The sequence below is a fragment of the Zootermopsis nevadensis genome, unplaced genomic scaffold (assembly GCF_977971745.1).
Source record: "Zootermopsis nevadensis isolate Lab colony 2312 unplaced genomic scaffold, Znev_1.0 Znev_ptg000008l, whole genome shotgun sequence".
NCBI classification, from domain to species: domain Eukaryota; kingdom Metazoa; phylum Arthropoda; class Insecta; order Blattodea; family Termopsidae; genus Zootermopsis; species Zootermopsis nevadensis.
In genome coordinates, this window is record NW_028259140.1 from 2,459,425 (window position 1) to 2,473,523 (window position 14,099).

The window sequence follows — 14,099 nt, forward strand, 5'->3', positions numbered from 1 at the left end:
CGCTACTAGCGTTACCCCCACCACTCGACAGTTACGTCAGGCCAGCCAGTGAAACCAGTCAATGGAAACTCCCAACACCATCTCGTAGCGAAAACGCAAACTAAATATAAAAAAAAATCGGTAACTTCGCTGTTAAGATTTCTCGGGACGCTTTAAACGACCTGTCGTCATTTGTCTCTTCTATATTCTGACGTAACAACGAAAAAATACAAATGACTTCGCCTGTCGCGTTAAAAACTGATTTACTTATTTGAGGTCACGTGAGGCTGCTGCTAATGACGACTTACTTCTAGCTGATTTTTATTCTAATAAAAACGAATGGATGTGACAACATGTAGCACAGAGTTTACATTCGGCTGAGACTACGTTCCGAGGAAAGGGTCAGAGATTAATTATATATGTACATATTCAAGAAACGTAGAAACGTTTTAAGCAAAGATCATTTCGTTCATCTGATAAAATACTCGGCAGTATTTGTCCACGGCGAGACAACAAGAGGGCTAAACCTCTTAACTACGAAGATCATACAAATAACATTTAAGAATTCAGTCCGTACCGCGAAGAAAACACTACACTTCACCATTACAAAGATCGACTGGTTAACGCTGTTTAAGGAAATGATCGATGTTTATTCTGAGTATCGTAAGTAACCCATAGATGTATTGTAGTTACTGAATATTAAAGCAGCTGGTATATATAGTTACCACTGGACTTTAAAGGCTTACGAGCCACGTGTTCCACCCTGTCTCAAGACAATGAAATTAGAACATTCTTTTTTCTAGTCCGAACGTCATTGGTAACTGAAGGTAAGCGTGTTTTTTGTTAACTGTACAAATTATTTGGAACTTCTGCAGTTAACAGGGAAAAAGTTTCTTCCTTCGAAAGTTAGTCTGCAACGCTTTGTTTTTCGAGAACAATTTTCTTTTGGGGGGGGGCCTGTTTCACAGCACACTGATTACTTAAGTTACAACACATTACTACAATCCCTCTTCCAAAACAATAAAAGAAATTTATCAGATACCTCACTTATATGGTTTCTGCGTGCGGGCAGAGGTCGCGTCTATAAATATGTCGGCCCTGTTTTTTTATCTTGGATAATAAATATATATTATTTAAATCTTGTCCGTCTAATCACAATAAAGTCTTATTAAATATTAAAATATTACAATAATTAACATTTAAAATATTTAAAATATTAAATGATGTTCTTTATCGAAATATTCTCGATTTACATTAGACCATCATTTAATCACGACATGTAAATCGAATATTTCGATAAAGAACATCATTTAATATTTTAAATATTTTAAATGTTAATTATTGTAATATTTTAATATTTAATAAGACTTTATTGTGATCAGACGGACAAGATTTAAATAATATATATTTATTATATCACAATATGACGCAACTTTACCATCTCTTGGATAATAATTAAATCGATTTAGACAACGTTTAATATTGGGAGTCTACATCAAATTTTACGCGATAAATTTGATTTATCGGTCCAATGTAATCACTACATTAAACGAACATTAAAAGATTTATTAAATTGTCTGTCGTACAAAAGTTGATTTTCGTTGATTAACAAAATAAGGGAAAATCTGTACAAGGATAACACGTTCTTTTTATATATTTTTTTTCCCAGATGGTTAATACTTAACTATCTGATAAACAAGAGAATGTCCTATCGTGTGTGAAACGGGATTAGCTTTCTTACATCAAATTTGTTCCCACAGGCAAAGTCTCAAAGAGCACATATGGAACGGGAAACAATTTTCCAATCGCAAGTGTTCAGGACAGAGACTTGTTCCTGTCATGCGCAGGTATCCGTCAACCTCACATAGGTACAGCACGTACTTGGAGCTCCATGAAAGCCCATCCATTGCTCCTTAGCTCACGAACTGACAATATAAGCGAGCTGGGATGAATGCTATCGAACGTGATGGGGTACAGCAAGCAGGCAGAGACGCAGGGATGTCAAAACATGCTGGAACGTTTATGTAGGTCATCTCTAACAGCCAGATCGAGTGATCTAGCAAATTGGTAACGTGGCAGATTCGAACCTAGTTAAAATCCAGGCTGAGGAAAACTGTCATGATTTCTCGAGTTTTTCCACCGGAGCAGATAATGTAAAATGCCTTAAAATAGACCACGACTACTCACTTAGACGTTTTCCCCAAAGACGTCTATTCCAAATTCGTAATTTTTGACTTCCTCCGACCGGTAATACACACAACGTGATCAAACTTTGAATTCGTCCGACTGAATGACATGACGCCGTTACCCTGGAGGCTCTGCCCACGCAAATTACCAACCTAACCCAACCTAATCACCATCCATCTCTAGCATTTCATAACTGGAATATGGCTCGACAGATATTAATTAAATTTGGTATGGAAGTTACTTTCCAAAGTCACAATTTTCACCGTAATACCAACGTGATAGACACACAAAATCGTGAAGTGTAATGATGACGACGCAGTTACCCATGAATCTCTGCGCATGAGCAACGCGAACTCGACCAGCATCGTGTTCTTGCGTCAGGATGAGAAACCAGGTTTGACACCCAAACAAAACAACACCTGCACTGATACGCTAAGTGAAATCTCAGTCTTGATACTTTAATTTTTATATTTTCGGAGCCTACCGAAACCGGGAAGAAAAATAATTCTAAAATGAATAAGGTAACCATCCCCAGAATTTAATCTCACTAAATTTCTTTGTTTAACATCTATTTCTCGATGCATTAAATTGGTTTAATCCCTTCACTGAAAAGTTCAAAACTTCTTCGACAGATCATTGCTGACGACAGTCGCGAAGACCTCGCAGAAAGACATTTCCAGTTTGCTTCATTATTCGGAAATGAGTTTGCCACCCCTGCTAATGACCTAATGTGGAAGAGTGGATTAGTGCCAAGTGGCAGGCAAACCGCAGCTGCGCCATAGCACGAAAACTGGACTTGGGGGGATGTTAAGACAAAGAGCATATTCATTTCTGGACCGACCCGACAAAGCCCGAGAGGTTTCCCAAAACATCTGGGAAAAAAAATCAAAGACCGACAAAATGACACTCGGAAATCGGTGATGATTCGGGAATGCAATAATCCCTCTTAATGTGTTGATAACCGTATTTTTCTCTTTATTATTTCGCGCCAATGCCCTAATTAAAACTTGACCTCTGCTATCCCAAAAATTTTGTTAATTATTGTTAAGAGAATCGACAGGGTTGTATGAATAATACAAACAAGTAAAAAAAAAAGACACCAAAAGAGATTCGAACCCATGATAAAACTCTTCCAGAGGCCACAGGGATCGGTAATACTTGAAATACAAATTAAATTTATGGCGAAACTACGGGGATTATTACGAAGATGCTGTGAAAGTTGAATCTCACTGTAAGTACACAGCGTCCTTCCATTACCACAATGCCGTAATATATTCCATCACCTGGTGGATGGTTCGAGAATATCTGGTGTTTTTCATAAAAAAAAAAGGCTGAGAGACTTTGCCTGGCTTCACAGTCTTCAGAATCGCTTGAACTCAAGAATTAATTTGCATTCATTTTGGCAAGCTATTTCTCTCCGACATTTACATCTAAAAACACGCTTTATTGAATTGTCTTTATTTATTGCTTTCTTTGGGAAAGAGAAATTCTGGATTCTGTACACGAAGGAAGTCTCGGTCCTTTGAACTGGGACCTTCGCGCAACGTTTTTCTATTGTCATTACCCGCCGAGAACTGAAAACGACGAAGTGCGAATTTCAAAAACTGAACTTGCTATGGCACTTTGTTAACGGTGAACAGAGGATTAAAGACTCGTGCAAAAGGGCCCGAGGGGAGAGGGGGGACCTGAACTTTTCGCTTCTTAAAATAACTTTGGGGGAGGGGGGGGTTTCTTTCTTTCAATGCGCAAGTCACAACTGGGGGGGGGGGGGCCTCGAAACGGACCTAAACGGTTGCAAACAAATTTAAACTGATTATCCATATCGATCAGAGAGCTTAAAAGTCGATTCAACTACTGTTATTTGCGATCGGATGGAACCAAACTGAAATACACTTAACACAGTTAAAATGAAACATATCCTGACCTAAATTTTGCTAGTGATATTTGGCGCTCTGACGTCATTAAATAAAGTCGTAGAGAAGCTAACAGTCGCTCTACTACTCAATAGATCAGTGGTATTGAACCTGGGGTACGCGTATCCCCGGGGGTACGTGAAATTTTAAAAAAAATTATGATAAACACTGAATAATCAGTAATGTAATTTATTTAATTTATTTCAGATGTAGATTATATACTATGTATAACTTGAATTATACACCAACAACTTTGGGGGTACGAAGTTGAAGAGAAATTATATCTGGGGGTACGCGAAGACATCTTAGGGGGTACGTGAAATTTAAAAAAAAATATTATTTTATGATAAACATTGAATAATCAGTAATGTAATTTATTTAATTTATTTTAGATGTAGATTATGTGCTATGTATAACTTGAATTATACACCAACAACTTTGGGGGTACGAAGTTGAAGAGAAATTATATCTGGGGGTACGCGAACAAAAAAGGTTGAATACCACTGCAATAGATGACTTGTCTTTCATGGAATTTGCTGCATTGCACTGCAATTATCGTTAATGCCAGGCCTTAAGGCCAACAAAGGTTTGTTAGTTACTGCTATTGTTCATTCGGTGAAGAATTCTATATTTTGGGGAAATGATCATTTTCAATCGACAATCAATTCTCGTGATATGGAAAGATAAAATAGGTTTTGTTCCTATTACGTGTTTGAGGTCTGTATTAACGTATCCACGAGCAAAACGAACCAGTTCTGACAATGACACACGCATTTAGGAACATGATTTTCCAATCTACTTGCTTCGTATTAACCAGCTTCTGCCTTGTGATGAATTGTGCAAGGGATGAGAGGTTAGGGGCAGACAGCTGTGTCCATCTGCCCCCTCCTTAGCTAAGTTGCCAATAACAAAACACGGAGTTTAACTTTAAGAAACTGTAAACTAGTTTCGGGTCTTAAGGTGGTTCCACATCGGTTTCAGTGCCTGCACCCAAAAAAAATTTGGATTAACTCAACGACGTTTCGTCATCTGTGGTCACAGAGCGCAGAATGAGAATTTACGTAAATAATTAAAGGGTTAACTCTATGGAGCAGTCTTGCTTTATAAATTCCTCGCCTTTTACAGAACCCGGAGAACCACTGTTGTATTCAAAACCTTCCACCCTGTATTCCTAAGATCCATTTTAATATTATCATTCTATATATGCTTTTAGAGTACTTATTTAGAGTATATGTACACTGTTACTGCAGTGTCTTGTAATCTTATCCCCGCTGGTTTTCTCTTAAAATATACATTTAAACCGGTTCTGAGACAAACAGTGCGGAGTCACCTTAACTTCGCACAAAACAGCATCTGGGCCGGACCAATCGACAGAAAAGGACCAGAACACATTCGCTTTCCTGCATTCACGGTCGATCCTCGTGAGAAATTGTATCACCGGTAACATGAGGCCCTAGGACAAAGAGTCTCACATCGGAGCCCTTGAAAACAAGTGTGCAGCCTTCGCAACTTACGACAAACCCACGAGTAAAATATTTCGACACATACAAACCGAAGATTTCAATTTAAACCTACTTATAATAAACAATTCTCCATTTCCGGGTGATCGCCCTGGTGATGGAGACAGTAAGCTTCTCCGAAGCATCGGCAAACTTCTACCAGACTACAACCCTGAAGGCAGTCACCTTTCTCTTCTACTTGGAAAAACTTTCTCTTTTCGTTTTCCAGTTTTAAAAAGCAAAGAACGAATCCAAAAATGAAATAGACTATTTCACGTGAACCCCACCCATCGCTGGGGCCACGTGTTACATTAAGCTTCAGAGACCTCATAATTAAAAAATATGTAGTGAGATTATAAAGATAAACATTAAACGTTTTAAACTTACTTTTTATCACTAATAAGAGTTAAGGTGTGTTAATTTCGCAAAGAGCTATTAAGAAACTTGAAATAACGTAATTAAAGCGAGAATATATTTCATTTTTAAAGCCCTCATAATATGGGACCCCAAGTTTTCGTTATGCATGTGTTCTTTTTTTTTTTGGGGGGGGGGGGGTCTGTTATTAACAGCCGACAGTTTTGACGATAAAAAAAGTGTTCATTTTATCGGTCGGAACTTTATTTACTTCGCTGTTCGTCGCTGTGTTTATACGACGTCCTCTGTTTTTCACAACAGATATCCCATATTACGTTTATGAATGTTCAAACACTGTGTACGACTAGCTTCTCCTTGCCACATGCCGCATTATACACAAGACTTCGGTTGTGGGCGACAGACGATCACATGACCGTGTTTTCCAAGTCATATAATCCGATTAAACCTTTGAAGCTGACGCTCGTCTACATAACATCTAAGAATTCAGTCCGTACCGCGAAGAAAACACCGCACTTCGCTATTTAACTCCTCAAAACCCGAAAGTAATATATTCCCCACCGGCTTCAAAAATCAAGAACTCTTCGTTTTGTATTTATGTGTTTCGTATGATTCTCAGAATAAACAGCGATCATTTCCTTAAACAGCGTTAACCAGTTGATCTTAGTAATGGTGAAGTGGTGTTTTCTTTGCGGTACGGACTGAATTCTTAAGTTTCATTTGAAAGAGCTTCGGCTCCAAAGGTTAATTAGCGTTTTAGTCGTATTATTTCCTTAAACAAGGTTAACCAGTTGATCTTTGTAATGGTGAAGTGTAGTGTTTTCTTCGTGGTACGGACTCAGTCCTTAATATTATTTAGACGAGCTTCGGATCCAAAGGTTAATTAGCGTTTTAGTCGTATTATTTCCTTAAACAAGGTTAACCAGTTGATCTTTGTAATGGTGAAGTGTAGTGTTTTCTTCGCGGTACGGACTGAAATGTTATTTAGCCGATCTTCGGCTTCAAAAAGTTAAGATAACAGCTGTTTACACCGCGAATCACACAAACTCCGTTAATACAGAGATCGGAATTACGGATCTGAAAGGGACAATTGGTTATAAGTTTAAACATCGTTCATATTATCGATGTTTGAAGAAATGACTTTGTGTCTAGGGAGTCTTATAAACAATTTTCATAGAAAAACTACGCACGTTTTTAGACAGCTAACGCGATTTCGTCTACCAACTAGCTCTTGTGTGATCCACTCCAATGTTAAGCATTTTGAAAGTTAACCTTTATAGCAGAGCTTCGTTTTATTTAGGTCAATGGATAACAGACATAAAAGTTATAACTTACATTAAACTTTGTGAAGCCATAATGTCAGTGGGTTAATGTCAACCACTAAGGTTTTAGTTAATGTCCTCATAACAGAACGAAAAATAGTACGAATTCTGGTTCTCACAGCGGCTTTGTAGAAATTCACAAACGTTTCAGAGGAGCTTCCTGCCTCCATCATCAGGGATATGAGTGCCGTGATGATGCAGGTAGAAAGCACCTCTGAAACGTCGGTAACAACCACAAAAAAGATGTTCTTAACTACAGAAACGTCTGTTTCCAATTCTCAACAGAAAAAAAATGATAAATTATGATGTTTCATAATATCGACTGCTTTAGTCACACTAAAAATGTCAGTCTATTTTCGTATTAACCAAGAACAAGTATAAACGATGGCCTACTTAATGCTATGGCGGAGTGATACTGTCTCTACGGCCACTAATGAGCTCATTGTCCATCCCCCAGATGATGGATGAGTTACGTGGAGAAGCGGAAATACGAAGGACTTGAAAAAGAGAAAATTGTCTGGGTGCCAGCCTTGGCGGTGAAAAACAAATGACGAACCACGTGACCTACGGAGCGGCCTCAACTGCACTCATATCGGGGTGGAGCCCAAAAACGACGTTTTTAAACAAATACAAAAATGAAAGGCCAAACGGATTTGAATACGGAGTTTCATTCACCTTTACCACTGCTTCTTATTTGAAAACAAGACGAATTACGACTCCTGCTTTAAGAAAATTTATCGTGTGTTTTAACCATCGGGGTTACTTGAGAAACTTTTTACACGGTGCGAGAACACAAGATATTTCTGAATTAATGCGACAGCTGAACAAAACGTTATGTCGCGTACGTCTGTCTGTACGGGAGAAACCTTCCACGCTCATTACAGCTGACACTGCAGCAAGGGGGGGCAGAAGCCACACGACAGAAACCGTGAACTTCCTGTACACACATGCCTGATTCCATTCGATCCAATCATCAGGCTTTCGTCATGTAAGTAATCACTTTACAAGCTACTATGCAGTGAACTTTCGTGTCAATACGCGTCTAACACTATAAACTATAAGGCATAAACATTTTCCTCGCTTAATTGACAGTTGTTAAGTTTATTACGTAATTCAACGCTGTTATTAAGGCTTTGACCGGGATGTTCTTTTGTTAAATCTTATGTGGTATCGCCTGATTCGACTTCTAATGGTTAAGTGAAGTGTTTTCTTCGCGGTACGGTCTGGATTCGTAAATATTATGAAGACGAGCTTCGGCTTCAAAGGGTTAACCAGCTGATTTTCGTAATGGTGAGGTGAAGTGTTTTCTTCGCGGTACGGACTGAATTCTTAAATATAATTCAGACGACCTACGGCTTCAAAGGGTTAACTGTGGATGTTCGCAATCATCATAACAAAATGGATCCATATTGAAAGAATCCAATCCTTTCGTCACTCAAATGCGACAGGTTTCTACGAACGCAACAAACCTTTAGGTATACCATAACACGTGAGGAATTTACTAACCAGCTCAAGAATTAACGTCGTCTCCAAGGAGTTCATTATTTAGTTAAGGACACGTACACGAAATCCAGTACAACTGCACTAATGTGACCGGTGACGACTCTAAAGTAGAAATCTATTTTGGTGTCTGTCGTTCGAATGCACATTCAGTCATCGCAACTTAATGGGATTTGCAAATGCTGCCAGGAAACCTGTACAACGCCATTATCTGACACGGGGGGACGGAAGGGTTGAGCTTCAAATTGTGGCGTTGGTATTCACGAGAAATTCAACAAATTATACCACTAAATGCATGTTTTGGGACTCCACTGATACCACATCATAGTTACATGTGTTAACGCACAAAATTTTAAGCGTAAAGTTACAATAATAAACCTCTTTCCGTATTAGTAATCACCACACAAAAATATTTTTAGCGATCGCCATGTTCTTTCGAGATTTGACGTTCTGACAGTGGCGAGGATGACGACGTTCTGGGTTGTGACGTCATGTACACTTTTAGGCCAGAGAGTAACGTTTTATAAAAAAAATACGAACATGTCCCTCGAATGTAAGGGGCTTCCGTGTTTACGTAAAAGCTTTTACGTGTTGCAGGTAGCTGTTTTCGCCTACGATATCGCGTCTTTTCTGCACTTCGAAATTCGGATCCTATAAGCGACTGACCAATACCCATCTTCAACAGCAATGGATGCTCAATCATGCAAACCCCCCACCCCCAAATCCATGACCGCGAAACGTGATCCATACTTCAAGGTAAAATCTTTTTGCACTAACAGATCGTCATTGCCATTTAAAGTTTCGTTTCTCATATTTTGGAAAACGTCTACATTTTCTTGCGAAATCTTTCAGGAAATCGGACACAAAATGGCGATTGTGTCGTTATTTATAGCATTATTATAACTTATTTTGGATTCTGCATAAAACATTTTTTGTGTTAAGGACCCAGACAAGGGGTAGCTCTGCCGAGATTCGAACTGAGTACCGCCCAAATACAAGTCTAGACAACAGCTCAGTAATTTCAATCCGCTGTGAGTGTACTGCAGTCTCGAACACAGGCGGTGGACTTGATTCAATGATAATACAGAAATCCAATGGTACAGTTTAACTAACATTCTGGTTAGTTATGATTATCTGGGGGGGGGGGGGATAATGAAATACGTGCCATGAGGGGTGTTTGCCCGCTTTGCTGCTCCACCCCACGGTATCGCACATATACGAGGAGAGGGGGACAGTAGAACTCTATTCACGGACGAATACATGACCCGGAAAACAGGGGGTCCGGAGAGTGAACTTCAACAAGATGAAATCCTATGAATTACAAAAACCTCAGATTCTGTGTTATATCAAAAAGCCTAAGGATATTTTAACACCCAACGAAATGTCAGCACCCCTGCTTCGTTACTGGAAGGTTATGGGTTTGAATCTCAAAACAAATACTCGCTATCACATTTAATTTTCTCTGTCAACTTCCTCCAGCAAATTCTGAGATACAAATAATATGACTCTTTTTTGGGGGGGGGGGACGTTGCGCTACGTAGCCTGGTAGAAGTATGCCGACGTTTCACGGGTTCTTTCTGCCTCCATCATCCAGGTAATTCCCCTGATGGAGGAGGCAGCAAGGTCCTCTGGAATACTTCCTATCAGACTACATGACAAAAAAAGCCCTGAAGACAGCCGTCTTAAGTCCTCAAAGCAAGTTTTGGAATAAGCAGCACTGACGGCGGACCTACCTTCATTTAACGAGTCGCTCACTCGGTGCTGCTACCCTGCGTGTAAGGAGGGATGGGTGGGTTAGGTTAGGTTTCAATGACCTTGAAAACCAAAAAGTGAATCAGGAACCTGCAGAGAATATATCTGGCGCTGGTGACAAGTATGAAAATAGCTCACTCCTATGTTAGACCCTATCAATGCTATTTCTTTCCTCCTTTCGCATTATTTAATATTCATGTCATATTTTCCTCCGCTCTTTGGCTCTCCTGTGTTCTTTGACTTTTAAATATGCTTATTTACTTCTGTACACGTCACAAAGCCTCTCTTCCACGTGGCCTTGACGAAGCGTCCTAATTACTACAATACGATGCATGCGAGCCGAGAAGCTGGTTGCCGGCTAAAGCCAATCAATCAATTCAAGACAAACTTATGAACACATTTCATTCTATCGCACGAAAATGCAATTAATGTAACTACGCCAGTCAGATTTATAAAATTATTCTGTATCATCTACACAGGTTAAGTAGCATTAAATGAATTTCTTTAAAATATCACAAAATATGATATGGAAAGAAGTTGAAAGGAAGTGGTCATGGCCTATTTTAAATCAACATTCTGGTATTATTTTAATGTAAGGACTGAGGAAAACCATGAAAGACCTATCAGGGTGGCTGTCTAAATCATGGAAAACAAATGAAAGGAATTTGTACAATAAATATTAATTTATTTTGCTGTATATAATTTTTAAAATGCAGATAACTGTAAAACACTTTCCACATCCCCTCACAATGAACCAAAAATAAATTAATAGCAATAAATGATCAGCAAATTGTCTGAATAAATGGGGACAGCGAATCCAAAATTATTGATTCATTATTCATAAATATTTACATTTGCTTGGTTTCAGAACAAGTTATTTCCTACTGTCTTTTGTTCTTTGGTGAAATTCGGTTACGACTGCGTACTTTTGCGCTGCATGATTAAAGGACAAATAAAATAAAGTCAATCAGTCGAAGTAGTTTCCTTATCGTAGAATCTGCGACGTAAATAAAATGCTGGAATCTTGCTACCAAAACTTGTATAAATGCACAATAAAGATAATCACTGTCTGATCAGACATGAGGCATAAACTGTAAATATGCAACAAAGAAATGTACTCAATAAGGACCACCAACTGGAAAAAAAATAATATTAATAACAAAACTGCAAAATATAACTCAAAATAAAAATGTGGAACTTACCTACGAGTTCTCTACTACGTCCTAGCTCCCGATACAGTTCTCTAAAAATCAGACACCCTCCCCTTCCTCTCCCAGTCGCCATACCGCGTCGGCTCGGGTCCGCGTGGACCTCCGACCTCTCCCGTGTTTGGGTTCGTATTATCTGGCCACGGAGGTAGCGGTTCTTTCTCCTGGTAAGGATGTTTGCCTTCATCTAGTTCATCTAGCTTTCCTGCAGGGGGGGAAATAGTCACTTACATGTTCTTAACAAAAGATCAGGTGCATCTGTCAATATACAAGACATACTAGAAATATTGCGGGATTTTAAAAGACCAAGTTACGCATACACGTAAAACAACAGAAAATATTTTGAGTTTTCTTGAAATCATTAGGTTTTCATATCATACAAAATCACGATTGGAAAACCTGACCGGAAGAGACGACTTCCAAGACCTAAATGCAGGTGGGAGTATCTTTAAGAAATAACGAGCTGACTGGAGTGGACTCATCTGGCTCAGAAGTGGAACCATAGATGGCTCTTTAAATTCTTTTGACTGTTTGACATGGCGTTAGAGCTTCTTTACTGAATTAAATTCCAAATCCCACACCGATTTACACAAAACTCTGTCCAACAATTTTTATAAATCATATTTAAAAAAATTCAAAGTCTTAAAGTACCTATCGGTGTCTTTTCTCGAAGCTTCTTCTGCAACTTCTCTGTTCTTGAACACGCACCTTCATTTTTACTTGGCTGTGAAGATGAAAAGCGTAGCACACAGACTAATAAAGAAAGCAAAAGAGAATACAGATTAGAAAAATGTCAATGAATCCTTGCTATTTGGTTTGAAATTTTTTTTAAAAAAAAGACTGAGAATTGATCCTGCTGAATATTTAATTGTAAATCAAAATAATTTTTCAGGTACATAGATAAAATCTGGTATAAGTCTCTATAGACATGTTTTACAGGAAATGTTTTTGGTGCAGATGAAAATATAACAGTTCCTCTATTTCAAGTACTACATATTAGAAAATGATAGGCTAGGCTGGAATTGGCAGCGAATTCTTGTTTATTTGTAGTTTTTCTTAGTAACATGCAACACATAAATAGATGCTTATGACTGCAGACGCTACTATAAATACAATGGCTTCTCCCTTAATTAACAATCTATTCATCAGCTTTTGAAAAGTGATTCTATTTATCTGCTTGTCAATTTTCAGTTATGGTAAATACAATAACCAAAAGTTCAGTCAAGAATTTTTATTTTATTTTCCTTTGGTAAATGTATTATTCTAATATTTACCCATTATATTTGTCTCTTCGTTAAATTCTTTTATTTGTGTGTTTTAAAAGCTTTTTGACCTTTATAATGGCATTCAGATCTGAAAATGATTGCTGTTAAATTTTATTTCCAAGTATACTGTTCATTACTAAATACCTTGTTCTGACATGTCTCAGAATATTTTCAAACCCCATTTCCCATACTTCAAAGCAGTTTTGCCATGCAAAATATGGAAGTTCAGATTAACCAACTTTTTGATTGACTACCCTACCACTTGACTCCTTAAACAGAAGTCCAGTGTACAAATTCAGTATGAATATCTGTATAATTCAACAGAGCAATTTGTAGTATAAAATTTTAACATTGCCATGAATGTGGTTTAATTATGTTAACTGCATGACGTTCACCACAGTATCTAAAATAATGATTTCAACTATAAATTATCACAAAATGTCTTGGCTATTATGGCTACTGACAATGGTTAGTTATTATGTGTTACAAACGTTTCACAAATTGCTTTGTAGTGAGAGTAGTGATTATATACTAGTGTCTTGGTATTAATTTGAAAATACTTGTACATCACATGGCATGATGATTCATTTACAGAATTCTGATGTGTGACTTATGGAGACATTAGCATTCATGATGAAATAACTGTAATACGTTACACAGCGAAACAAATACATTTTATATCATGCTACATGTTGTTACATATTCAAACTCTGATTCCTTGGTGAACTGTAACTTTGTACATACATACAATGACCAATGTATAATGCATTACCTCCTGGTACAGCAACTCGCCTGTATTGCGAAAACACAGCTTTTAGCATTATTATATACCGATTTCCAACTATTTTTCTTCTACATTAAAACGTAACACGCATTTCAGATAACCGAACGCTTTCACAACACGTATTATCACAGACGATACAACCTTACTCACATTTTCAGTCTATTCCACAGATCCTTCCCTGTATTCCATAGATAACTTTACTTCTCGAAATATTACTATATTAATATAAAATGAACATATGGTCATTGTCGCTATGTTCGTACTACTTGTTTCTAATAATTCGTGCAACCATAGTCTTGGCACAACAGTGACAAGATG

The 14,099-nt window shown here is 37.9% G+C and overlaps 1 protein-coding gene across 2 annotated transcripts; it reads right to left on the reverse strand.

The window, feature by feature from the left end:
- Nucleotides 1-11,185: 11,185 nt before the first annotated feature.
- On the reverse strand, nt 11,186-13,928 carry LOC147874449 (succinate dehydrogenase assembly factor 4, mitochondrial-like). Of its 2 annotated transcripts, none has more exons than XM_087344825.1 (4): nt 13,770-13,928; nt 12,384-12,485; nt 11,727-11,937; nt 11,186-11,457 (listed from the first exon to the last, which is right to left on the reverse strand). In XM_087344825.1, exons 1-3 carry the CDS (start codon nt 13,816-13,818, stop codon nt 11,768-11,770), a joined length of 321 nt encoding a protein of 106 aa, XP_087200951.1. In that variant the 5' UTR covers nt 13,819-13,928; the 3' UTR covers nt 11,186-11,457; nt 11,727-11,767. The 2 variants fall into 2 exon arrangements, with proteins under 2 accessions (XP_087200951.1, XP_087200950.1); XM_087344824.1 differs by having other exon boundaries at nt 11,186-11,615.
- Between the last annotated feature and the right edge of the window lie 171 nt (nt 13,929-14,099).

What these genes read in the sequence shown, in the direction of transcription:
- LOC147874449 (XM_087344825.1), bottom strand. Translation starts at nt 13,818, where the DNA reads ATGCTAAAAGCTGTGTTTTCGCAATACAGGCGAGTTGCTGTACCAGGA. An exon ending in GCGAGTTGCTGTACCAGGAG is followed by an intron (nt 12,486 to 13,769) that starts GTAATGCATTAT and finishes TTTCTTTATTAG; the next exon opens with TCTGTGTGCTACGCTTTTCA. An exon ending in TCGAGAAAAGACACCGATAG is followed by an intron (nt 11,938 to 12,383) that starts GTACTTTAAGAC and finishes CCCCCCCTGCAG; the next exon opens with GAAAGCTAGATGAACTAGAT.